Raw genomic sequence first — 25,414 nt, 5'->3', positions numbered from 1 at the left:
ACAGCGTGGAGCAGCCCAGGGGGAAGGCTGCTCCCAGGTTTAATGATGCCTCACTCCAGGTATCATTGGATGGGGTGAGGAGGAGGGGGAGGACAGAGATCTTCCCCCCCGGCGGGCGGGAGGAAGCGGCCTGCCTCTGCCACCAGGAAGGCCTGGCTCGAGGTGTCAGAGGAGGTCACCTGGACCACCAACATATCACCCACCAGCATACAGTGCAGGAGGTGCTCCAATGACCTCAGTAGGTCAGCCAAAGTGAGTACACTTACTCATTCCCCTACACTCCGTCTGCCACATCACCGCCCCCACCCCACATCTCCTTCTGCACTGCCAACACAACTCTATCACATCACCCCTCACACCCACTCAAAGCTCATCCTCCATCTTACCTGCACTTACTCACCTCGCCAGTACTCATCCCACCACTACCACTCAACCCAATCCTCATACAATCTCATGGCTCTATCTCATACTCACCCTCTCATGCATCTCTTTCACGGTCAGCCTCACTCAACCTGCCACTACCTGTGCTGCAGCCACAGGGCATGCATCACATATGTGCAGTAGGCAGCGTAAGGCAAACGTGTCATGAGCATGAAGGGGATGCACAAGGGTGTTTGAGGGTTTGTCATGGTTTTTACTTATATTGAATTTCTGACCAACTCACATGACATATTATATTGGCACCACTACTGCCACGTCTTTGCGAATCTTGTCTGGTTTGTGCAATAATGCCCTTTCCTGAGGATCACAATGAAGACCCACAACTGATGCCACCCATTGTGTCACTGCAGAGTGGGTGTAGGTGTATTTGCAGGGCTCTTTTGTGCAGACGGCTGAGAGACGTCGGCGATGTCCCCGGTGGCACCCTGGAAGGATGCGGAGGAGAAGTTGTTGAGGGCAGTGGTGACTTTGACGGCGACAGGTAAGAAGATGGTGCTCAGGCCAGCCGGGAGCAGCTTGGCATGAAGGAGGCTGCAGATGTCCATGACTACATGTCGATTGACTCTGAGCCTCCGTGTGCACTGCTGCTCAGAGAGGACCAGGAAGCTGAGCCTCGGTCTGTGGACCCTGTGGCGAGGGTAGTGCCCTCTGCGACGCATCTCTCTCTGCGGTTGCCCTCCCTCCTGCTGTGCAGGTGGATGTGTCACAGCACTGTGTTGTGGGGCTCCACGTGTCAGAGGTGGACGGCGTGGATGGCGAGGCTGGTGAGGCTGTTCGCCCTCCGAGGAGGTCATGACTGCAGCTACGGCGGCCCCCATCCGGAAGATGTACATCTGAGGGGGTCCGCAAGGTAGGTACATGTGTCTGGACCCCGGGGTAAGTGTGCAAGTTGGTGAATTTTATTGTTAGGAGGAGGGTGGTGGAGGCCAAACTTTGTCCAATGTGACAGAGTGGCCTCCTGCAATGAGTGAGGGTCTCCCCATCCCCCCACCTGTCAAATGGACCTTTGCAGCTGCCACAGGCTGATGGCTGCAACACGTCCATTTGAACTGGGAGTGTTTCCCCCAGTGTGGGAAACAGTCCCAGTTGTTTGTAAAATCCCAACCCTCCTAAAATTTCACGTTAATCAGGTCTGTAAACGACCTGAAATACCAAGATAAATACTTTAAGTGGCACCCCGCCGGCTTTAATTGCCTGCGGGAGTCCCACATGCGGGGGCTGCGCGCGTACGTCAGCACGTCAGTGGGGAACCTGGAAATGGGGTGGGTTGGAGCCGGGCTCCCGACCCGCCCCGGGAATCCCCGATATTCGTAGCCCCCCCGCCAGGAACGCACCCGATCGTGGGTGCTAAAATAGAACCCCATGCCTTTCTAAGTGACGGTTTATCCTGTCCCTCAGAATTGATTCCAATAATTTGCCCACCACCGAGGTTAGACTGACTGGCCTGTAATTACTCGGTCTATCCCTCACTCCCTTATTAAACAACGGTACAACGTTCGCAGTCCTCCAATCCTCCGGCACCACGCCTGTATCCAGTGAAGTTTGGAAAATGATGGTCAGAGCCTCCGCTATTTCCTCCCTGGCTTCTTTTAACAGCCTGGGATACATTTCATCCGGGCCTGGTGATTTATCTACTTTGAGGATATAACGTACAGGGTGGATAAAGGGGAACCAGTGGACGTAGTGTATTTAGACTTCCAGAAGGCATTCGACAAGGTGCCACATGAAAGATTATTACTTGAGATAAAAAATCACGGGATTGGGGGTAATATTCTGGCATGGGTGGAGGATTGGTTATCGAACAGGAAGCAGAGAGTTGGGATAAATGGTTCATTCTCGGACTGGCAACCAGTAACCAGTGGTGTTCCGCAGGGGTCGGTGCTCGGTCCCCAACTCTTTACAATCTATATTAACGATTTGGAGGAGGGGACCGAGTGCAACATATCAAAATTTGCAGATGATACAAAGATGGGAGGGAAAGTAGAGAGTGAGGAGGACATAAAAAACCTACAAGGGGATATGGACAGGCTGGGTGAGTGGGCGGAGATTTGGCAGATGCAATATAATATTGGAAAATGTGAGGTTATGCACTTTGGCAGGAAAAATCAGAGAGCAAGTTATTATCTTAATGGCGAGAAACTGGAAAGTACTGCAGTACAAAGGGATCTGGGGGTCCTAGTGCAAGAAAATCAAAAAGTTGGTATGCAGGTGATCAAGAAGGCCAACAGAATGTTGGCTTTTATTGCTGGGGGATAGAATATAAAAACAAGGAGGTATTGCTGCAGTTATATAAGGTATTGGTGAGACCGCACCTGGAATACTGCATACAGTTTTGGTGTCCATACTTAAGAAAAGACATACTTGCTCTCGAGGCAGTACAAAGAAGGTTCACTCGGTTAATCCCGGGGATGAGGGGTGGACATATGAGGAGAGGTTGAGTAGATTGGGACTCTACTCATTGGAGTTCAGAAGAATGAGAGGCGATCTTATTGAAACATATAAGATTGTGAAGGGGCTTGATCGGGTGGATGCGGTAAGGATGTTCCCAAGGATGGGTGAAACTAGAACTAGGGGGCATAATCTTAGAATAAGGGGCTGCTCTTTGAAAACTGAGATGAGGAGAAACTTCTTCACTCAGTGGGTAGTAGGTCTGTGGAATTTGCTGCCCCAGGAAGCTGTGGAAGCTACATCATTAAATAAATTTAAAACAGAAATAGACAGTTTCCTCGAAGTAAAGGGAATTAGGGGTTACGGGGAGCGGGCAGGAAATTGGACATGAAGCTGAGTTCGGATCGGTCAAAGCCCTGTGGGTGGCGGAGAGGGCCCAGGGGCTATGTGGCCGGGTCCTGCTCCGACTTCTTGTGTTCTTTAGATTTGAGGTTAGGATCAGATCAGCCATGATCTTATTGAATGGTGGAGCAGGCTCGAGGTGCCGATTGGCCTACTCCTGCTCCTATTTCTTATGTTCTTATGTAATACTTCCTCTCTCACTATGTTTATCCCATCCAATATTTCACACTCCTCCTCCTTAACTACAATCCCCGTATCATCCCTCTCCTTTGTGAAGACAGATGCAAAGTATTCATTAAGAACCATCCCCACATCTTCCACCTCCACACAGAGTTTACCTTTTTGGTCTCTAATAGGCCCGACTCTTTCCTTAGTTATCCTCTTATAGAATCATAGAATCATAGAAGTTTACAACATGGAAACAGGCCCTTCGGCCCAACATGTCCATGTCGCCCAGTTTATACCACTAAGCTAGTCCCAATTGCCTGCACTTGGCCCATATCCCTCTATACCCATCTTACCCATGTAACTGTCCAAATGCTTTTTAAAAGACAAAATTGTACCCGCCTCTACTACTGCCTCTGGCAGCTCGTTCCAGACACTCACCACCCTTTGAGTGAAAAAATTGCCCCTCTGGATCCTTTTGTATCTCTCCCCTCTCACCTTAAATCTGTGCCCCCTCGTTATAGACTCCCCTACCTTTGGGAAAAGATTTTGACTATCGACCTTATCGATGCCCCTCATTATTTTATAGACTTCTATAAGATCACCCCTTAACCTCCTACTCTCCAGGGAAAAAAGTCCCAGTCTGTCTAACCTCTCCCTGTAAGTCAAACCATCAAGTCCCGGTAGCATCCTAGTAAATCTTTTCTGCACTCTTTCTAGTTTAATAATATCCTTTCTATAATAGGGTGACCAGAACTGTACGCAGTACTCCAAGTGTGGCCTCACCAATGCCCTGTACAACTTCAACAAGACATCCCAACTCCTGCATTCAATGTTCTGACCAATGAAACCAAGCATGCTGAATGCCTTCTTCACCACCCTATCCACCTGTGACTCCACTTTCAAGGAGCTATGAATCTGTACTCCCAGATCTCTTTGTTCTATAACTCTCCCCAACGCCCTACCATTAACGGAGTAGGTCCTGGCCCGATTCGATCTACCAAAATGCATCACCTCACATTTATCTAAATTAAACTCCATCTGCCATTCATTGGCCCACTGGCCCAATTTATCAAGATCCCGTTGCAATCCTAGATAACCTTCTTCACTGTCCACAATGCCACCAATCTTGGTGTCATCTGCAAACTTACTAACCATGCCTCCTAAATTCTCATCCAAATCATTAATATAAATAACAAATAACAGCGGACCCAGCACCGATCCCTGAGGCACACCGCTGGACACAGGCATCCAGTTTGAAAAACAACCCTCTACAACCACCCTCTGTCTTCTGTCGTCAATCCAATTTTGTATCCAATTGGCTACCTCACCTTGGATCCCATGAGATTTAACCTTATGTAACAACCTACCATGCGGTACCTTGTCAAATGCTTTGCTAAAGTCCATGTAGACCACGTCTACTGCACAGCCCTCATCTATCTTCTTGGTTACCCCTTCAAAAAACTCAATCAAATTCGTGAGACATGATTTTCCTCTCACAAAACCATGCTGACTGTTCCTAATCAGTCCCTGCCTCTCCAAATGCCTGTAGATCCTGTCCCTCAGAATACCCTCTAACAACTTACCCACTACAGATGTCAGGCTCACTGGTCTGTAGTTCCCAGGCTTTTCCCTGCCGCCCTTCTTAAACAAAGGCACAACATTTGCTACCCTCCAATCTTCAGGCACCTCACCTGTAGCGGTGGATGATTCAAATATCTCTGCTAGGGGACCCGCAATTTCCTCCCTAACCTCCCATAACGTCCTGGGATACATTTCATCAGGTCCCGGAGATTTATCTACCTTGATGCGCGTTAAGACTTCCAGCACCTCCCTCTCTGTAATATGTACACTCCTCAAGACATCAATATTTATTTCCCCAAGTTCCCTAACATCCATGCCTTTCTCAACCGTAAATACCGATGTGAAATATTCATTCAGGATCTCACCCATCTCAGTGGTTCCGCACATAGATGACCTTGTTGATCCTTAAGAGGCCCTACTCTCTCCCTAGTTACCCTTTTGCCCTTTATGTATTTGTAGAAGCTGTTTGGATTCACCTTTGCCTGATCTGCCAAAGCAATCTCATATCCCCTTTTTGCCCTCCTGATTTCTCTCTTAACTCTACTCCGGCAATCTCTATACTCTTCAAGGGATCCACTTGATCCCAGCTGCCTATGCATGTCATATGCCTCCTTCTTCTTTTTGACTAGTGCCTCAATCTCCCGAGTCATCCAAGGTTCCCTACTTCTACCAGCCTTGCCCTTCACTTTATAAGGAATGTGCTTACCCTGAACCCTGGTTAACACACTTTTGAAAGCCTCCCACTTTCCAGACGTCCCTTTGCCTGCCAACAGACTCTCCCAATCAACTTCTGAAAGTTCCTGTCTAATACCATCAAAATTGGCCTTTCCCCAATTTAGAATTTTAACTTTTGGGCCAGACCTATCCTTCTCCATAGCTATCTTAAAACTCATGGAATTATGATCACTGGTCCCAAAGTGATCCCTCACTAACACTTCTGTCACCTGCCCTTCCTTATTTCCCAAGAGGAGGTCAAGTTTTGCCCCCTCTCTCGTCGGGCCATCCACATACTGAATGAGAAATTCCTCCTGAATACACTCAACAAATTTCTCTCCATCCAAGCCCCTAATGCTATGGCTGTCCCAGTCAATGTTGGGAAAGTTAAAGTCCCCTACTATTACCACCCTATTTTTCTTGCAGCTGTCTGTCATCTCCTTACATATTTGCTCCTCAATTTCCCGTTGACTATATGGGGGTCTGTAGTACAATCCTATCAAAGTGATCTCTCCCTTCTTATTTTTCAGTTCTACCCATATAGACTCAGTGAGCGAACCCTCGGATATATCCCCTCTCACTACTGCCGTGATGTTCTCCCTAATCAAGAACGCAACTCCCCCTCCTCTCTTACCTCCTGCTCTATCTTTCCTATAGCATCTGTACCCTGGAACATTGAGCTGCCAGTCCTGCCCCTCCCTTAGCCATGTTTCAGTAATAGCTATAACATCCCAGTCCCATGTACCCATCCATGCCCTGAGTTCATCTGCCTTGCCCATCAGACTTCTTGCATTGAAATAAATGCAGTTTAATCTAGACTTCCCTTGGTCTTTGCCCTGCTTTCTCAGACCATCTGTCCGGTCATGTTCTGTACACTCTCCCTTACTGCCTTTTGTTTCTGTCACCACTTTATTTCCCACTGACTTCCTGCATCGGTTCCCATCCCCCTGCCACATTAGCTTAAACCCTCCCCAACAGCACTGGCAAACACTCCCCCTAGGACATTGGTTCCGGTCCTGCCCAGATGCAGACCGTCCAATTTGTACTGGTCCCACCTCCCCCAGAACCGGTTCCAATGGCCCAGGAATTTGAATCCCTCCCTCTTGCACCATCTCTCAAGCCACGTATTCATCTTAGCTATCCTGTCATTCCTACTCTGACTAACCCGTGGCACTGGTAGCAATCCTGAGATTACTACCTTTGAGGTCCTACTCTTTAGTTTAACTCCTAACTCCCTAAATTCAGCTTGTAGGACCTCATTCTGTTTTTTACCTATGTCGTTGGTGCCTATATGCACCACGACAACTGGCTGTTCACCCTCCCCCTCCAGAATGTCCTGCAGCCGCTCCGAGACATCCTTGACCCTTGCACCAGGGAGGCAACATACCATCCTGGAGTCTCGGTTTCGTCCGCAGAAACGCCTGTCTATTCCCCTTACAATCGAGTCCCCTATCACTATAGCTCTGCCACTCTTTTTCCTGCCCTCCTGTGCAGCAGAGCCAGCCACGGTGCCATGAACCTGGCCACTGCCACCTTCCCCTGGTGAGCCATCTCCCCCAACAGTATCCAAAACGGTATACCTGTTTTGGAGGGAGATGACCGCAGGGGACCCCTGCACTGCCTTCCTACTCTTCCTCTGTCTGTTGGTCACCCATTCACTATCTCCCTCAGTAATTTTTATCTGCGGTGTGACCAACTCACTGAACGTGCTATCCACGACTTTCTCAGCATCGCGGATGCTCCAAAGTGAATCCATCCGCAGCTCCAGAGCCGTCAAGCGGTCAAACAATAGCTGCAGCTGGACACACTTCCCGCAGGTGAAGGAATCAGGGATACAGGAAGGAGCCCTGAATTCCCACATCCCACAAGAGGAACATGACACGGCCCTGGGATCTCCTGCCATGACTTAACCCTTAAATTAGCTTGAGAACAACTACAATGTCAAGAGAAAAAAAAAGGAAAGAAAAACTACTTACCACTCCCTTTAAGGAGTTTACTCCTTTAAATTGTTCTCAATTTAGAGAATGTTAACTACACTAGGGACCTTGATTCACTAAAAAATAAACGCTACTTCCTATTAGACCTGCAGACCTTCCCTTTCCTTTTACTTTAGTTACTGTAGATAAGTAGAAATACTCACCTGAACCTACTCACCAATCAGGTGCCTCCCCTGTGTCGCGTCCCGATCTGATTCCTGACGTCACTTCGAACTCGGTCGCAGCTCCGCTCGGCTCGGCTCCTCTCAGCTGTTCTCAGCGCTCTGAAATCCCGCCTTTTATCGGACGCTCCCTCCGCTCGGCTCGGCTCCTCTTGCTCTTAATGTATTTATAAAACATCTTTGGGTTTTCTTTGATTTTTACCTGCTAATATTTTTTCATGCCCTCTCTTTGCTTTCCTAATTTCCTTTTTAATTTCACCCCTGCACTTTGTTTACTGCTCTAAGCTTTCCGTAGTATTGAGTTCCTGGTGTCTATCAGAGGCTTTCTTTCTCTGCTTTATCTTACCCTGTCTGCTCCTTGATATCCAGGGGGCTCTAGATTTTGCAGCCCCTCCCTTTTTCTTTGTGGGAACATGTTTACTCTGAACCCCTTGAATCTCCCCTTTGAATCTCTCCCACTGCTCTGACACTGATTTACCTTCAAGTAGCTGTTTCCAGTTTACTTTTGCTAAATCACTTTTCAGTTTAGTAAAATTGGCCTTTCCCCAATTGAAAACTTTAACTCCTGCTCTGTCTTTGTCCTTTTCCATAACTATGCTGAAACTAACTGAATTATGATCACTACCACCAAAATACTCTCCCACTGATACTCCTTCCACCTGCCCCTCTTCATTTCCTGGAACTAAATCCAGAACTGCCCCCCTCCCCCACTCGCGTTGGGCTTGCTATTTACTGGCTAAAAAAATCTCCTGTATGCAATTTAAGACCCATATGCAAATTAAAACTCATACCCCAGGGAGAGTCAGTGTGTGTGGGACCCGTACCCCAGTGAGAGTCGGTGTCTGTGGGACCCATACCCCAGTGAGAGTCAGTGTTTGTGGAACCCGTACCCCAGTGAGAGTCGGTGTGTGTGGGACCCGTACCCCAGTGAGAGTCAGTGTGTGTGGGACCCGTACCCCAGTGAGAGTCAGTGTCTGTGGGACCCGTACCCCAGTGAGAGTCGGTGTCTGTGGGACCCGTACCCCAGTGAGAGTCGGTGTCTGTGGGACCCGTACCCCAGTGAGAGTCGGTGTGTGTGGGACCCGTACCCCAGTGAGAGTCAGTGTCTGTGGGACCCGTACCCCAGTGAGAGTCAGTGTCTGTGGGACCCGTACCCCAGTGAGAGTCAGTGTGTGTGGGACCCGTACCCCAGTGAGAGTCGGTGTCTGTGGGACCCGTACCCCAGTGAGAGTCGGTGTGTGTGGGACCCGTACCCCAGTGAGAGTCAGTGTCTGTGGGACCCGTACCCCAGTGAGAGTCGGTGTGTGTGGGACCCGTACCCCAGTGAGAGTCAGTGTCTGTGGGACCCGTACCCCAGTGAGAGTCAGTGTCTGTGGGACCCGTACCCCAGTGAGAGTCAGTGCCTATGGGACCCGTACCCCAGTGAGAGTCAGTGCCTGTGGAACCCGTACCCCAGTGAGAGTCAGTGTCTGTGGGACCCATACCCCAGTGAGAGTCAGTGTGTGTGGGACCCGTACCCCAGTGAGAGTCAGTGTCTGTGGGACCCATACCCCAGTGAGAGTCAATGTCTGTGGAACCCATACCCCAGTGAGAGTTGGTGTCTGTGGGACCCGTACCCCAGTGAGCGTCGGTGTCTGTGGGACCCGTACCCCAGTGAGAGTCAATGTCTGTGGAACCCGTACCCCAGTGAGAGTCGGTGTCTGTGGGACCCATACCCCAGTGAGAGTCAGTGTCTGTGGGACCCGTACCTCAGTGAGAGTCAGTGCCAATGGGACCCGTACCACAGTGAGAGTCAGTGCCTATGGGACCCGTAGCCCAGTGAGAGTCAGTGTCTGTGGGACCCGTACCACAGTGAGAGTCAGTGCCTATGGGACCCGTAGCCCAGTGAGAGTCAGTGTCTGTGGGACCCGTACCACAGTGAGAGTCGGTGTCTGTGGGACCCGTACCCCAGTGAGAGTCAGTGTCTGTGGGACCCGTAGCCCAGTGAGAGTCAGTGTCTGTGGGACCCATACCACAGTGAGAGTCAGTGTCTGTGGGACCCGTAGCCCAGTGAGAGTCAGTGTCTGTGGGACCCGTACCACAGTGAGAGTCAGTGTCTGTGGGACCCGTACCCCAGTGAGAGTTGGTGCCTATGGGACCCGTACCCCAATGAGAGTCATTGCCTATGGGACCCGTACCCCAGTGAGAGTCAGTGTGTGTGGGACCCGTACCCCAGTGAGAGTCAGTGCCTATGGGACCCGTACCCCAGTGAGAGTCAGTGTCTGTGGGACCCGTACCCCAGTGAGAGTCAGTGTCTGTGGGACCCGTACCCCAGTGTGAGTCAGTGTGTGTGGGACCCGTACCCCAGTGAGAGTCAGTGTCTGTGGGACCCGTACCCCAGTGAGAGTCAGTGTCTGTGGGACCCGTACCCCAGTGAGAGTTGATGCCTATGGGACCCGTACCCCAGTGAGAGTCAGTGTGTGTGGGACCCGTACCCCAGTGAGAGTCAGTGTGTGTGGGACCCGTACCCCAGTGAGAGTCAGTGTGTGTGGGACCCGTACCCCAGTGAGAGTTGGTGTCTGTGGGACCCGTACCCCAGTGAGAGTCAGTGTGTGTGGGACCCGTACCCCAGTGAGAGTCAGTGTGTGTGGGACCCGTACCCCAGTGAGAGTTGGTGTCTGTGGGACCCGTACCCCAGTGAGAGTCAGTGTGTGTGGGACCCGTACCCCAGTGAGAGTCAGTGTGTGTGGGACCCGTACCCCAGTGAGAGTCAGTGTCGATGGGATCTTATGAGAGATTCTGGTACCAGGCAGTGAGATTGATCGCTTTCTCCTCTCGATTTCAGCTGGAAGCATTTGAGAGTTTTGATTTCAACACGTGGAGGAAACGATACATGCAATGGATCAGCCACAAGAAGTCCCGTGTCCTTGATGTTTTCCGATGTATCGACAAGGATCAAGATGGACGCATCAGCCAACAGGAATTCATAGAGAGTGTTCTCACCTCCAGTGAGTTTACACTCTATTTGTGTGAATTGCAGAAACATAATTTCTAAGGTTTAAATGAGTCAGGATGTTTGCGGTTGTGTGTCACATGGAGACAGTCTGTGTGCAGTTTGCACCCAAGGGACCCTCACACTTTGTTCAATCTTGACCGTCTCGGACTGGGGACAAACAACGAGACGACTGCTAAGAAAACTCTCCCTGATCCACTTCAGTATCATAGGCCCAGAAAGTTGCCAAGAGGAAGAGTGGTAAGCCTGAGGATTAGAAACCAGCAAAGGACGAGCAAAAAGTTGATAAAAGAGAGAAAATAGAACGAGAGTAAACTAGCAAGAAATATAAAAACAGATTGTAAGAGCTTCGACAAGTATGTGGTTGGGATCAGATCAGCCATGATCTTATTGAATGGCGGAGCAGGCTCGAGGGGCCGATTGGCCTACTCCTGCTCCAATTTCTTATGTTCTTATGTTCTCGCAAAAGTTGCATAGAGGCTGAGACAGGAGAAATTATAATGGGGAATAAGGAAATGGCAGAGACGTTAAACAAATATTTTATATCTGTCTTCATGATAGAAGACACAAAAAGCACATCAGAAATAATGGGGAACCAAGGGTCTAATGAGAGTGAGGAATTTGAAGTTGTTAATATTAGTAAAGAAAAAGTACTGGAGAAATTAATGGGACTAAAAGCCGACTAATCCCTTGGTCCTGATGGCCGACATCCCAGGGTTCTAAAAGAACATTGGTTGTGATTTTCCAAAATTCCCTAGATTCTAGAATGGCCCCAGTGGATTGGAAGGGAGCAAATGTAATCCCGCTATTCAAGAAAGGAGGGAGAGAGAAAACAGGGAACTGCAGGCCAGTTAGCCTGACATCAGTCATCAGGAAAATGCTGGAATCCATTATTAAGGACGTGGTAACTTAGAAAATCATTATATGATTAGGCAGAGTCAACATGGTTTATGAAAGGGAAAGCGTGATCAGGTGCTACATAAAAGGTTGTTACACAAGGTAAGGGCTTATGGGGTCGGGGGTAATATATTAGCATGGATAGAGGATTGGTTAACGGACAGAAAACAGAGAGTAGGGATAAACGGGTCATTCTCAGGTTGTCAGGCTGTAACTAGTGGGGTGCCTCAAGGATCAGTGCTTGGGCCTCAGCTATTTACAATCTATATTAATGACTTAGAATCCTAGAATCATAGAAAAGCTACAGCACGGAAGGAGGCCATTCAGCCCATCGAGTCCGTGCCAGCTCTAAGTGAGAGCAATCCAGCTAGTCCCACTCCCCTGTCCTTTCCCCGTAGCCCTACAAAATTTTTCCTTTCAAGTACTTATCCAGTTCCCTTTTGAAGGCCATGATTGAATCTGCCTCCACCACCCCCTCGGGCAGTGCATTCCAGATCATAACCACTCGCTGGGTAAAAAAGCTTTTACTCATGTCACCTTTGGGGGACGGAGTGTACCGGGGGGGGGCGACTCAGAGTATACCTGGGGAGGGGGTCTCGGAGTAAACTGGGGGTGGACTCAGAGTATACCGGAGAGGGGGGCACTCGGAGTATACCGGGGGGGGGGAATGGGGGTATACCAGAGAGTGGCTGAGACAGGGTATATCGGGAGGGGGGGAGCCGGAGTATACAGAGGGGGCACGGAGTATATTAATAAGAGAAATGAGCTGGCACCAGAACCCTCTCTGCATTCGATTGTTTATTTTTAAGTATATTTTAATGCCTCGGTTAATATGATGGAGGATTAACCGACTGTTCACCAGTTAACATCAGTCACAGTGATCTCCAGGCTACAGGCACTGGACAGTCCACAGGAGTACGTGCACATTTGTACCATGTCGGGAATCATACAATCTTAGAATCTTACAGTACAGAAGGAAGCCATTCAGCCCAACATGCCTGTGAGATAAGAACATAAGAAATAGGAGCAGGAGTAGGCCGTTCAGCCCCTCGAGCCAGCTCCGCCATTCAATCAGATCATGGCTGATCTTCGACCTCAACTCCACTTTCCCGCCCGATCCCCATATCCCTCGATTCCCCGAGAGTCCAAAAATCTATTGATCTCAGCCTTGAATATATTCAATGACTCAGCATCCACAGCCCTCTGGGGTAGAGAATTCCAAAGATTCACAACCCTCTGAGTGAAGAAATTCCTCCTCATCTCAGTCTTAAATGGCCGACCCCTTATCCTGAGACTATGCCCCCTAGTTCTAGACTCTCCAGCCAGTGGAATCAATCTCTCAGCATCTACTCTGTCAAGCCCCCTCAGAATCTTATATGTTTCAATGTGATCACCTCTCATTCTTCTAAACTCCAGAGAGTATCGGCCCATTCTACTCAATCTCTCCTCATAGGACAACCCTCTCATTCCAGGAATTAATCTAGTGAACCTTCATTGCACCGCCTGTAAGGCAAGTATATCCTTCCTTAGATAAGGAGATCAAAACTGTACACAGTATTCCCAGTGAGGTCTCACCAAAGCCCTGTACAATTGTAGTAAGACTTCCTTACTCTTGTACTCCAACCCCCTTGCAATAAAGGCCAACATACCATTTGCCTTCTTTATTGCTCGCTGTACCTGCATGCTAACTTTTTGTGTTTTTTGTACGAGGACACCCAAATCTCTCTGAACACCAACATTTAATAGTTTCTCACTATTTAAAAAATATTCTGTTTTTCTATTCTTCCTACCAAAGTGAATAACCTCACCTGCCTCCTTCTTGCCCACTCACTAAATCTGTCCATATCCCTTTGCAGACTTTTGTCCTCCTCAAAGCTTGCTTTCCCACCTAGCTTCATATCGTTAGCAAACTTGGATACATTACACTCGGTCCCTTCATCTAAGTCATTAATATAGATTGTAAATAGCTGAGGCCCAAGCACTGATCCTTGCGGCACCCCACTAGTTACAACCTGCCAACCTGAGAATGACCCGTTTATCCCTACTCTCTGTTTTCTGTCCATTATCCAATCCTCTATCTATGCTAATGTATTTACTCCCAAACCCATGAGCCCTTACCTTGTGTAACAACCTTTTATGTGGCACCTTGTCAAATGCCTTTTGAAAATCTAAATGTACTACATCCACTGGTTCCCCTTTATCTACCTTGCTAGTTACATCCACAAAAAACTCGAATAAATTTATCAATCACGATTTCCCTTCCATAAAACCATGTTGACTCTGCCGAATCATATTATGATTTTCTAAGTGCCCTGTTACCACGTCGGGATGGTGTGTGACTTGGAGGGGAACGTGCAGGTGGTGTTGTTCCCATGTCCGTGCTGCCCTTGTCCTTCTAGGTGGTAGAGGCCGCAGGTTTGGGAGGTGCTGTCGAAGAAGCCTTGGCGAGTTGCTGTAGTACATCCTGTGGATGGTACACACTGCAGCCACAGTGCACCGGTGGTGAAGGGAGTGAATGTTTAGGGTGGTGGATGGGGTGCCAATCAAGCAGGCTGCTTTATCCTGGATGGTGTCGACCTTCTTGAGTGTTGTTGGAGCTGCACTCGTCCAGGCAAGTGGAGAGTATTCCATCACACTCCTGACTTGTGCCTTGTAGATGGTGGAAAGGCTTTGGGGAGTCAGGAGGTGAGTCACTCGCCGCAGAATACCCAGCCTCTGACCTGCTCTTGTAGCCATAGTATTTATATGGCTGGTCCAGTTAAGTTTTTCCTCATGTCACCTTTGCTTCTTTTGCCAATCACCTTAAATCTATGTCCTCTGGTTCTTGACCCTTCCACCAATGGGAACAGTTTCTCTCTATCTACTCTGTCCAGACCCTTCATGATTTTGAATACCTCGATCAAATCTCCTCGCAACCGTCTCTGTTCCAAGGAGAACAATCCCAGCTTCTCCAGTCTATCCACGTAACTAAAGTCCTTCATCCCTGGAATCATTTTAGTAAATCTCTTCTGCACCCTTTCTAAGGCCTTCATATCTTTCCTAAAGTGCGGTGCCCAGAATTGGACACAATACTCCAGTTGTGGCTGAACCAGTGTTTTATAAAGGTTCATCATGACTTCCTGACTTTTGTACTCTATGCCTCTATTTATAAAGCCCAGGATCCCATATGCTTTTTTAACCGCTTTCTCAATCTTTTTCCAAACTTCACTGGATACAGGCGTGGTGCCGGAGGATTGGAGGACTGCCAATATTGTACCGTTGTTTAAAAAGGGAGCAAAGGATCGACCAAGTAATTACAGGCCAGTCAGTCTAACCTCGGTGGTGGGCAAATTACTGGAATCAATTCTGAGGGACAGGATAAATTGTCACTTAGAAAGGCACGGACAGATCAAGGACAGTCAGCACGGATTTGTTAAGTAGAGGTCGTGTCTGACTAACTTGATTGAATTTTTTGAGGAGGTAACAAGGAGGGTCGATGAGGGTAGTGCAATTGATGTAGTCTACATGGATTTTAGCAAGGCTTTTGACAAGGTCCCACGTGGCAGATTGGTCAAAAAAAGTTAAGGCCCATGGGATCCAAGGGAATGTGACATATTGGATCCAAAATGGGCTCAGTGGCAGGAAGCAAAGGGTAATGGTCGACGGGTGTTTTTGGACTGGAAGGATGTTTCCAGTGGGGTTCCGCAGGGCTCAGTACCAGGTCCCTTGCTTTTTGTGGTATACATTAATGATTTGGACTTAAACGTAGGGGCATGATTAAGAAATTTGCGGATGACACGAAGATAGGCCGTTGGTTGATAGTGAGGAGGAAAGCTGTAGACTGCAGGAAGATATCAATGGACTGGTCAGATGGGCAGAAAAGTGGCAAATGGAATTCAATCCAGAGAAGTGTGAGGTAATGCATTTGGGGAGAGCAAACAAGGCAAGGGAATACACAATAAATGGGAGGATACTGAGAGGTGTAGAGGAAGTGAGGGACCTTGGAGTGCATGTCCACAGATCCTTGAAGGTAGCAGGACAGGTAGATAAGGTGGTTAAAAAGGCATACGGGATACTTTCCTTTATTAGCCGAGGCATAGAATATAAGAGCAAGGAGGTTATGCTGGAACTGTATAAAACACTGGTTAGGCCACAGCTAGAGTACTGTGTACAGTTCTGGTCACCACATTACAGGAAGGATGTGATTGCACTAGAGAGGGTACAGAGGAGATTTACGAGGATGTTGCCTGGACTGGAGAATTTTAGCTATGAGGAAAGATTGGATAGGCTGGGGTTGTTTTCCTTGGAACAGAGGAGGCTGAGGGGTGATTTAATTGAGGTGTACAAAATTATGAGAGGCCCAGATAGAGTGGATAGGAAGGACCTATTTCCCTTAGCGGAGGGGTCAATAACCAGGGGGCATAGATTTAAAGTGATTGTTACAAGGATTAGAGCAGAAATGAGGAAAAATGTTTTCCCCCAGAGGGTGGTGGGGGTCTGGAACTCACTGCCTGAGAGGGTGGGAGAGGCAGAAACCCTCAACTCATTAAAAAAAAATCCCTGGATGTGCACCTGAAGAGCCGTGACCTGCAGGGCTACGGACCAAGTGCGGGAAAGTGGGATTAGGCTGGGGGCTCGTTTCTCAGCCGGCGCAGACACGATGGGCCGAATGGCCTCCTTCTGTGCTGTAAATTCTCTTTGATTCTACCTGCCCTGCCACCTTCAATGATTTGTGCACATATACCCCCAGATCTCTCTGTTCCTGTACCCCTTTTAGAGTTGTGCCCTCTAGTTTATATTGCCTCTCCTCATTCTTCCGACCGAAATGTATCTCTTTGCATTTTTCTGCGGTAAATTTCATCTGCCACGTGTCCGCCCATTCCACCAGCCTGTCTATACCCTCTTGAAGTCTATCACTATCCTCCTTATTTTTTACTGCACTTCCAAGTTTTGTGTCATCTGCAAATTTTGAAATTGTGCCCTGTACACCCAAGTCCAAGTCATTAATATATATCAAGAAAAGCAGTGGTCCCAGCACCGACCCCTGGGGAACACCACTGTACACCTCCCTCCAGTCCGAAAAACAACCGTTCACCACTACTCTCTGTTTCCTGTCCCTCAGTCAATTCTGTATCCATGTTGCTACTGCCCCCTTTATTCCATGAGCTTCAATCTTGATGATAAGCCTACCGTGCGGCACTTTATCAAATGCCTTTTGAAAGTCCATATACACCACATCCACCGCATTCCCTCATCTACCCTCATTGTTACCTCATCAAAAAACTCTACCTGGTTAGTTAAACATGATTTGCCTTTAACAAATCCGTGCTGGCTTTCCCCAATCAATCCAAACTTGTCCAAGTGACTGTTAATTCTGTCCCTGATTATTGTTTCTAAAAGTTTCCCCACCACTGAGGTTAAACTGACTGGCCTGTAGTTGCTGGGTTTGTCCTTACACCCTTTTTTGAACAAGTGTGTAACATTTGCAATTCTCCAGTCCTCTGGCACCACCCCTGTATCTAAGGATGTTTGGAAGATTATGGCCAGTACCTCCGCAATTTCCACCCTTACTTCCCTCAGCAACCTAGGATACATCCCATCCGGACCGGGTGATTTATCTCCTTTAAGTACAGCCAGCCTTTCTAGTACCTCCTCTTTATCAATTTTTAGCCCATCCAGTATCTGAACTACATCTCCCTTCACTGAGACTCTGGCAGCATCTTCTTCCTTGGTAAAGACAGATGCAAAGTACTCATTTAATACCTCGGCCATGCCCTCTGCCTCCATGAGTAGATCTCCTTTATGGTCCCTAATCGGCCCCACCCCTCCTCTTACTACCCGTTTACTGTTTACATGGATCTGGAATGCACTGCCCGAGGGGGCGGTGGAGGCAGATTCACTCATGGCCTTCAAAAGGAAACTGGATCAGTCCTTGAAAGGAAAATATTTGCAGGGCTACGGGGATAGGGCAGGGGAGTGGGACTAGCTAGATTGCTCTTGCATAGAGCTGGCATGAACTCAATGGGCCGAATGGCTGTAACCTTTCTGTGATTCTATGTTTGCCATTGCTTATCTACCGTCATACCTTTTCATCTAAATTCCCAATCTACCTTAGCCAACTTACTGCTCATACCTATGTAATTGGCTTTGTTTCAGTTTCAGACTCTAATTTCTGACTTAAGTATGTCACTTTAAAACTCAACGCGAAATTCTGTTACATTATGATCACTCTTCTCCAGAGGATCCTTTACTGTGAGATTACTAATTAACCCTGTCTCATTACACAGTACAAGATCTAAAATTGTCTGTTCCCTGGTTGGTTTCATGTCATATTGTTCTTGGAAACTGCCTCAAGGGCATTCCATGAACTTGTCCTCCAAACTACTTTTGCCAATTTGATTTGCCCAGTCTATATGAAGATTAAAGTCCCCCATGATGACTGCATTACCTTTGTTACAAGCTCCTATTATTTTATGATTAATACTCTGTCCAATGGTGTAGCCACTATTCGGGGGCCTATAAACTGCTCCCACCAGTGTTTTCTGCCCCTTGTTATTTCTTATTTCCACCCAGACTGATTCTACTTCCTGATCCTCCGAGCCGAGACCCTTTCTCACCACTCTCCTTATCTCATCCTTTATTATTCGGGCTACACCCCCTCCTCTTCCATTCTGCCTGTATTTTCGGAACATCATGTACCCTGGAATATTTAGTTCCCAACCTTGGTCACTTTGTAACCATGTCTCTGTAATGGCTCCAGGACCAAACCCATTTATCTCTATTTGTGCCATTAATTCCTCTCTCTTGTTACGAATGCTTCGTGCATTCAGATAAAGAGCCTTTAATTTTCACTTTTTCCCATTTTTTCCTGCTTCGACCTTATTTGCTGATGCACTATTATTGGTAAACTCTCTGTCCATACTGTGTCATAACTGCAGCATGTGCAAGTTTGTGGAGACCAGCAAGATCCCAAGCAACCTCATCTGCCGTAAGTATCTGCAGTTCAAGGAACTTCGGCTCAGAGTTGTTGAGCTGCAGACATTGCGATGCATCTGGGAGGGGGAGAGTTATCAAAAGTGATACATTTTGGTAGGAAGAACGAGGCGAGGCAATATAAACTAGAGGGCACAATTCTAAAAGGGGTACAGGAACAGAGAGATCAGGGGGTATATGGGCACAGTCGTTGAAGGTGGCAGGGCAGGTTGAGAAAGCGGTTAAAAAAGCATACAGGATCCGACCTAGGAGTATAGGAACATAATTGTAAACAATTTTACAACACCAAGTTATAGTCCAGCAATTTTATTTTAAATTCACAAGCTTTCGGAGATTTTCTCCTTCCTCAGGCAAATGTTTCAAGAGCTCCTTGAAGCCTACGCATTTATACATAGGAACAGGAGTAGGCCAATCGGCCCCTCGAGCCTGATCCGCCATTTGATAAGATCATGGCTGATCTGTGATCTAACTCCATATACCTGCCATTGGCCCATATCCCTTAATACCTTTGGTTGCCAAAAGGCTATCTATCTCACATTTAAATTTAGCAATTGAGCTAATATCAATTGCCGTTTGCGGAAGAGAGTTCCAAACTTCTACCGCTCTTTGTGTGTAGAAATGTTTTCTAATCTCACTCCTGAAAGGTTTGGCTCTGATTTATAGACTGTGCCCCCTACTCCTAGAATCCCCAACCAGCGGAAATAGTTTCTCTCTATCCACCCTATCCGTTCCCCTTAATATCTTATAAACTTCGATCAGATCACCCCTTAACCTTCGAAACTCTAGAGAATACAACCCCAATTTGTGTAATTTCTCCTCGTAACTTTAACCCTTGAAGTCCAGGTATCATTCTAGTAAACCTACGCTGCACTCCCTCCAAGGCCAATATGTCCTTCCGAAGGTGCGGTGCCCAGAACTGCTCACAGTACTCCAGGTGCGGTCTAACCAGGGTTTTGTATAGCTGCAGCATAACTTCTGCCCCCTTGTACTCTAGTCCTCTAGATATAAAGGCCAGCATTCCATTAGCCTTCTTGATTATTTTCTGCACCTGTTCATGACACTTCAGTGATCGATCCTGGGCTTTATAAATAGAGGCAGAGAGCACAAAAGCAAGGAAGTCATGATGAACCTTTATAAAACACTGGTTCGACCACAACTGGAGTATTGTGTCCAGTTCTGGGCACCGCACTTTAGGAAAGATGTGAAGGCCTTAGAGAGGGTGCAGAAAAGATTCACTAGAATGATTCCAGGGATGAGGGACTTTAGTTACGTGGATAGACTGGAGAAGCTGGGGTTGTTCTCCTTGGAACAGAGAAGGTTGAGAGGAGATTTGATCGAGGTATTCAAAATCATGAAGGGTCCAGACAGAGTAAATAGAGAGAAACTGTTTCCATTGGCAGAAGGGTCAAGAACCAGAGGACATAGATTTAAGGTGATTGGCAAAAGAACCAAAGGTGACATGAGGGAAAACTTTTTTACCCAGCGAGTGGTTATGATCTGGAATGCACTGCCCGAGGGGGTGGTGGAGGCAGATTCAATCATGGCCTTCAAAAGGGAACTCGATAGGTTCTTGAAAGAAAAATATTGCAGGGCCACGGGGACAGGCCGGGGGAGTGGGACTAGCTGGATTGCTCTTGCAGAGAGCCAGCACGGACTCGACAGGCTGAAAGCCTCCTTCTGTGCTGTAACCTTTCTACATGGAGTAGCAAGAGGATTGGGAGCAGTTGTGCTTTAATTTTGCACACCAACCTCTCATGTGGGACTTTACCAAAGGCCTTCTGAAAATCCAAATACACCACATCCACTGGTTCTCCCTTAACTATTCTACTGGTTACATCCTCAAAAAACTCCAGTAGGTTTGTCAATAAAGGAAGGAATCACTGTAATACAGAGAAATGATATTGGGACAAAGGATCAGGATAATGAAACAGTTTGGGTAGAGATAAGGAATAATAAGGGGAAAAAAACACGAGTGGGCGTAGTATATAGGCCTCCTAATAGTTGCAACTCTGCTGGAAGAAGTATTAATCAGGAAATAGTCGGGGCATGTAATAAGGGAACAGCTATAATTATGGGGGATTTTAACTATCATATTAACTGGACAAATCAAATTGAGCAGGGCAGCCTTGAGGAAGAGTTTATTGAGTGTATTAGGGATGGATTTCTTGAGCAGTATGTAACTGATTCTACAAGGGTGCAAGCAACCTTGGACCTGGTCCTGTGTAATGAGCCAGGATTAATTAATAATGTCCGAGTTAAGGATCCCCTTGGAATGAGTGACCATAACATGGTTACATTCCATATCCAATTGGAGGGTGAGAAGGTTGGTTCTCACCCTCTAAGACGGTTAGCCAGTAGCTGCAGGTGGACACACTTCCTGCACACATGGTCGCCAGGGACACTGGTAGTGTCCATGACTTCCCACATAGTGCAGGAGGAGCATATCACGGGTGCGAGCTGTGCTGCCATGACTTGCCTTAGACTCTCAGACTCTCCTCCCGCTCTCGGTCTCTCCTTTTACACTCTGCTCACCTCTCGGACTCTCCTTTTATACTCTGCTCACCTCTCGGACTCTCCTGCCTCACCTGTGACATCGCACAGTAGTTGTCTCTTGTTGCAGTTCTGCTGCTGCTTTTATTCCCCAATCTCAGTCTTCTACTCTCAGGTCCACTGCCGCTCTGGGGAAAAAGTTCGGAAAAGCAAGGCAAAGCAGCACCTCCTTCCCCCACTTCACCGAACTCCCACACGTACCAAACTCTCAGTTCACACCGTGCTGTCGCACTGACAGGCCCCTGTATTTCTACAGTTTGTGACTCAGATGAGTCAGGCCTGCCCCACCTTCAGGTACCAAATTGGATACAAAATTGGATTGACGACAGGAGACAGAGGGTCGTTGTAGAGGGTTGTTTTTCAAACTGGAGGCCTGTGTCCAGCGGTGTGCCTCAGGGATCGGTGCTGGGTCCGCTGTTATTTGTTATTTATATTAATGATTTGGATGAGAATTTAGGAGGCACGGTTAGTAAGTTTGCAGATGACACCAAGATTGGTGGCATTGTGGACAGTGAAGAAGGTTATCTAGGATTGCAACGGGATCTTGATAAATTGGGCCAGTGGGCCGATGAATGGCAGATGGAGTTTAATTTAGATAAATGTGAGGTGATGCATTTTGGTAGATCGAATCGGGCCAGGACCTACTCCGTTAATGGTAGGGCGTTGGGGAGAGTTATAGAACAAAGAGATCTGGGAGTACAGATTCATAGCTCCTTGAAAGTGGAGTCACAGGTGGATAGGGTGGTGAAGAAGGCGTTCAGCATGCTTGGTTTCATTGGTCAGAACATTGAATACAGGAGTTGGGATGTCTTGTTGAAGTTGTACAAGACATTAGTTAGGCCACACTTGGATTACTGTGTACAGTTCTGGTCACCCTATTATAGAAAGGATATTATTAAACTAGAAAGAGTGCAGAAAAGATTTACTAGGATGCTACCGGGACTTGATGGTTTGACTTATAGGGAGAGGTTGGATAGACTGAGACTTTTTTCCCTGGAGAGTAGGAGGTTTAGGGGTGATCTTATAGAAGTCTATAAAATAATGAGGGGCATAGATAAGGTAGATAGTCAAAATCTTTTCCCAAAGGTAGGGGTGTCTATAACGAGGGGGCATAGATTTAAGGTGAGAGGGGAGAGATACAAAAGGGTCCAGAGGGGCAATTTTTTCTCTCAAAGGGTGGTGAGTGTCTGGAACGAGCTGCCAAAGGCAGTAGTGGAGGCGGGTACAATTTTGTCTTTTAAAAAGCATTTGGACAGTTACATGGGTAAGATGGGTATAGAGGGATATGAGCCAAGTGCAGGCAATTGGGACGAGCTTCGTGGTATAAACTGGGCGACATGGACATGTTGGGCCGAAGGGTCTGTTTCCATGTTGTAAACTTCTATGATTCGATGATTCTCCCAGTTTAATCTAGTGAACCAATTAACTTGCTACAGCAGCTTTCTCTGCTGAAGCCTGACAGAAACTTAAAAATTTAAACTTTAAAATGGAACGTAAACAGTTGAAAGCAATATTCACGAGATTTTAAAGAGATTAACCCTTAAATTCCCACACGTACCAAACTCTCAGCAGTTCACACTGTGTTGTCCGCACACCGAGTGCGGGTGGATTCACTGTGGAGCATCCGCGATGCTGAGACTATCGTGGATAGCACGTTCAGTGAGGTGGTCACACCGCAGGTAAAGATTGCGCCGGCAGAAAGGAGGAGGTAAAAGGACGAGGCAGGTGGAGCAGGAGTCCCCTGGGGCCATCTCCCTCTCAAACAGATATACCGCTTTGGATACTGTTGGGGGAGATGGCTTATCAGGGGAAAGCAGCAAGAGCCAGGTTCGGGGCACCACGGGTGGCTCTGCTGCACAGGAGGGGAGGAAGAAGAGTGGCAGGGCTATAGTGATAGGGGATTCAATTGTCAGGGGAACAGATAGGCGTTTCTGCGGCCGCAAACGTGACTCCAGGATGGTATGTTGCCTCCCTGGTGCTAGGGTCAAGGATGTCACGGGGCGGCTGCAGGGCATTCTGGAGGGGGAGGGTGAACAGCCAGTAGTCGTGGTCCATATCGGTACCAACGACATAGGTAAAAAAAGGGATGAGGTCCTGCAAGGTGAATTTAAGGAGTTAGGAGATAAATTAAAAAGCAGGACCTCGAAGGTAGTGATCTCAGGATTACTACCGGTGCCACGTGCTAGTGAGTATAGGAACAGGAGAATAGACAGGATGAATGCGTGGCTGCAGGGATGGTGTTGGAGGGAGGGATTTAGATTCCTGGGACATTGGGACCGGTTCTGGGGAAGGTGGGACCTGTACAAGCGGGACGGGTTACACCCGAGCAGGACCGGGACCAATGTCCTCGCGGGGGTGTTTGCTCGTGCTGTTGGGGAAGGTTTAAACTAGAGTGGCAGGGGGATGGGAACCTGAGTGGGGAGTCAGAAGAGAATAAAATTGAGAGCAGCAAGAGAGGGGAAGACCCAGGGGAAATCTACAATACAAATAGTACAAACAGTTGTTCAAGAACAAGTGAAAGGGAAAAGCGTAGAGCAGCGGAAAGAAAGTGAACTTTAGGCACGACAGATAAAATAAAAACTAGAAGGCGCAAGGCGATTAACCCAGCATCAAAGCTGTGGCAGGGGGTTGGGAACCTGAGCAGGGAGACAGAGGAAAGCGTGTCAGGAAGGGACAGAAGGTATGGAGTAAAAGGTAAAGTGTTAAAAAAGGAAAAAGCAGGAACTAAGTGTCACAAAACATATTTGAAAGTTCTTTATCTGAATGCACGTAGCATTCGTAACAAAATGGATGAGTTAACGGCACAAATAACTACATATGGGTATGATCTTGTGGCCATTACAGAAACATGGCTGCAGGGTGACAACGACTGGGAATTAAATATGCCAGGGTATTTAACAATCAGGAAGGACAGGCAGGAAGGAAGGGGAGGTGGGGTGGCTATGTTAATAAAGGAAGAATCACGGTAATACAGAGAAATGATATTGGGACAAAGGATCAGGATAATGAAACAGTTTGGGTAGAGATAAGGAATAATAAGGGGCAAAAAACACTCGTGGGTGTAGTATATAGGCCTCCTAATAGTTGCAACTCTGCTGGAAGAAGTATTAATCAGGAAATAGTCGGGGCATGTCATAAGGGAACAGCTATAATTATGGGGGATTTTAACTATCATATTAACTGGACAAATCAAATTGGGCAGGGCAGCCTTGAGGAAGAGTTTATTGAGTGTATTAGGGATGGATTTCCTGAGCAGTATGTAACTGATCCTACAAGGGGGCAAGCAACCTTGGACCTGGTCCTGTGTAATGAGCCAGGATTAATTAATAATGTCCTAGTTAAGGATCCCCTTGGAATGAGTGACCATAACATGGTTACATTCCATATCCAATGAGAGGGTGAGAAGGTTGGTTCTCAAACAAGCGTACTGAGCTTGAATAAAGGAGACTATGATGGTATGAGAGCGGAATTGATTCAAGTGGACTGGGAAAATAGATTAAAGGGTAAGACGGTACATGAGCAGTGGTGTTCATTTAGGGAGTTATTTTACAACTTTCAAAATAAATATATTCCACTGAGGAAAAAAGGGTGTAAAAGAAATGACAGCCATCCGTGGCTCAGTAAAGAAATTAAGGATAGTATCCGACTAAAAACAAGGACATATAAGTTAGCCAAACTTAGTGGGAGGATAGAAGATTGGGAAGTCTTCAAAAGACAGCAAAAAGTAACCAAAGGATTGATTAAGAAAGGGAAGTTAGATTATGAAAATAAATTAGCAAAAAATATAAAAACAGATAGCAAGAGTTTCTACAGTTATATAAAAAGAAAAAGGGTGGCTAAGGCAAACGTAGGTCCCTTGGAGGTGACACTGGGAAATTAATGGTGGGAAACATGGAGATGGCAAAAATGCTGAACAAATATTTTGTTTCAGTCTTTACGGTGGAGGACACTAAGAATATCCCAACACTGGACAAAAAGAGGGCTCTGGGGGGGAGGATTAAAATTACTCAGGAATTGGTACTCAGTAAATTAATGGGACTCAAGGCGGATAAATCCCCTGGACCTGATGGCTTACATCCCAGGGTCTTGAGGGAAGTGGCAGTCGGGATTGTGGATGCTTTGGTAATAATTTTCCAAAATTCTCTGGACTC

The 25,414-nt window shown here is 47.3% G+C and overlaps 1 protein-coding gene across 1 annotated transcript in view; it reads left to right on the top strand.

Moving 5' to 3' along the window:
- macf1b (microtubule actin crosslinking factor 1b) overlaps positions 1-25,414 on the top strand; it is a gene marked incomplete at its 5' end in the record, with an annotated part of 275,059 nt that overhangs the window by 139,602 nt on the left and 110,043 nt on the right. Inside the window, one exon of the mRNA XM_067978314.1 lies at positions 10,677-10,839. Coding sequence (XP_067834415.1) covers positions 10,677-10,839 — 163 coding nt within the window. The remainder of the gene's footprint in view (positions 1-10,676; positions 10,840-25,414) is intronic.

Source organism: Heptranchias perlo, unplaced genomic scaffold (genome assembly GCF_035084215.1).
Source record: "Heptranchias perlo isolate sHepPer1 unplaced genomic scaffold, sHepPer1.hap1 HAP1_SCAFFOLD_262, whole genome shotgun sequence".
In the NCBI taxonomy this organism is placed as follows: domain Eukaryota; kingdom Metazoa; phylum Chordata; class Chondrichthyes; order Hexanchiformes; family Hexanchidae; genus Heptranchias; species Heptranchias perlo.
This window is presented reverse-complemented; position numbering and strand designations above follow the sequence as displayed.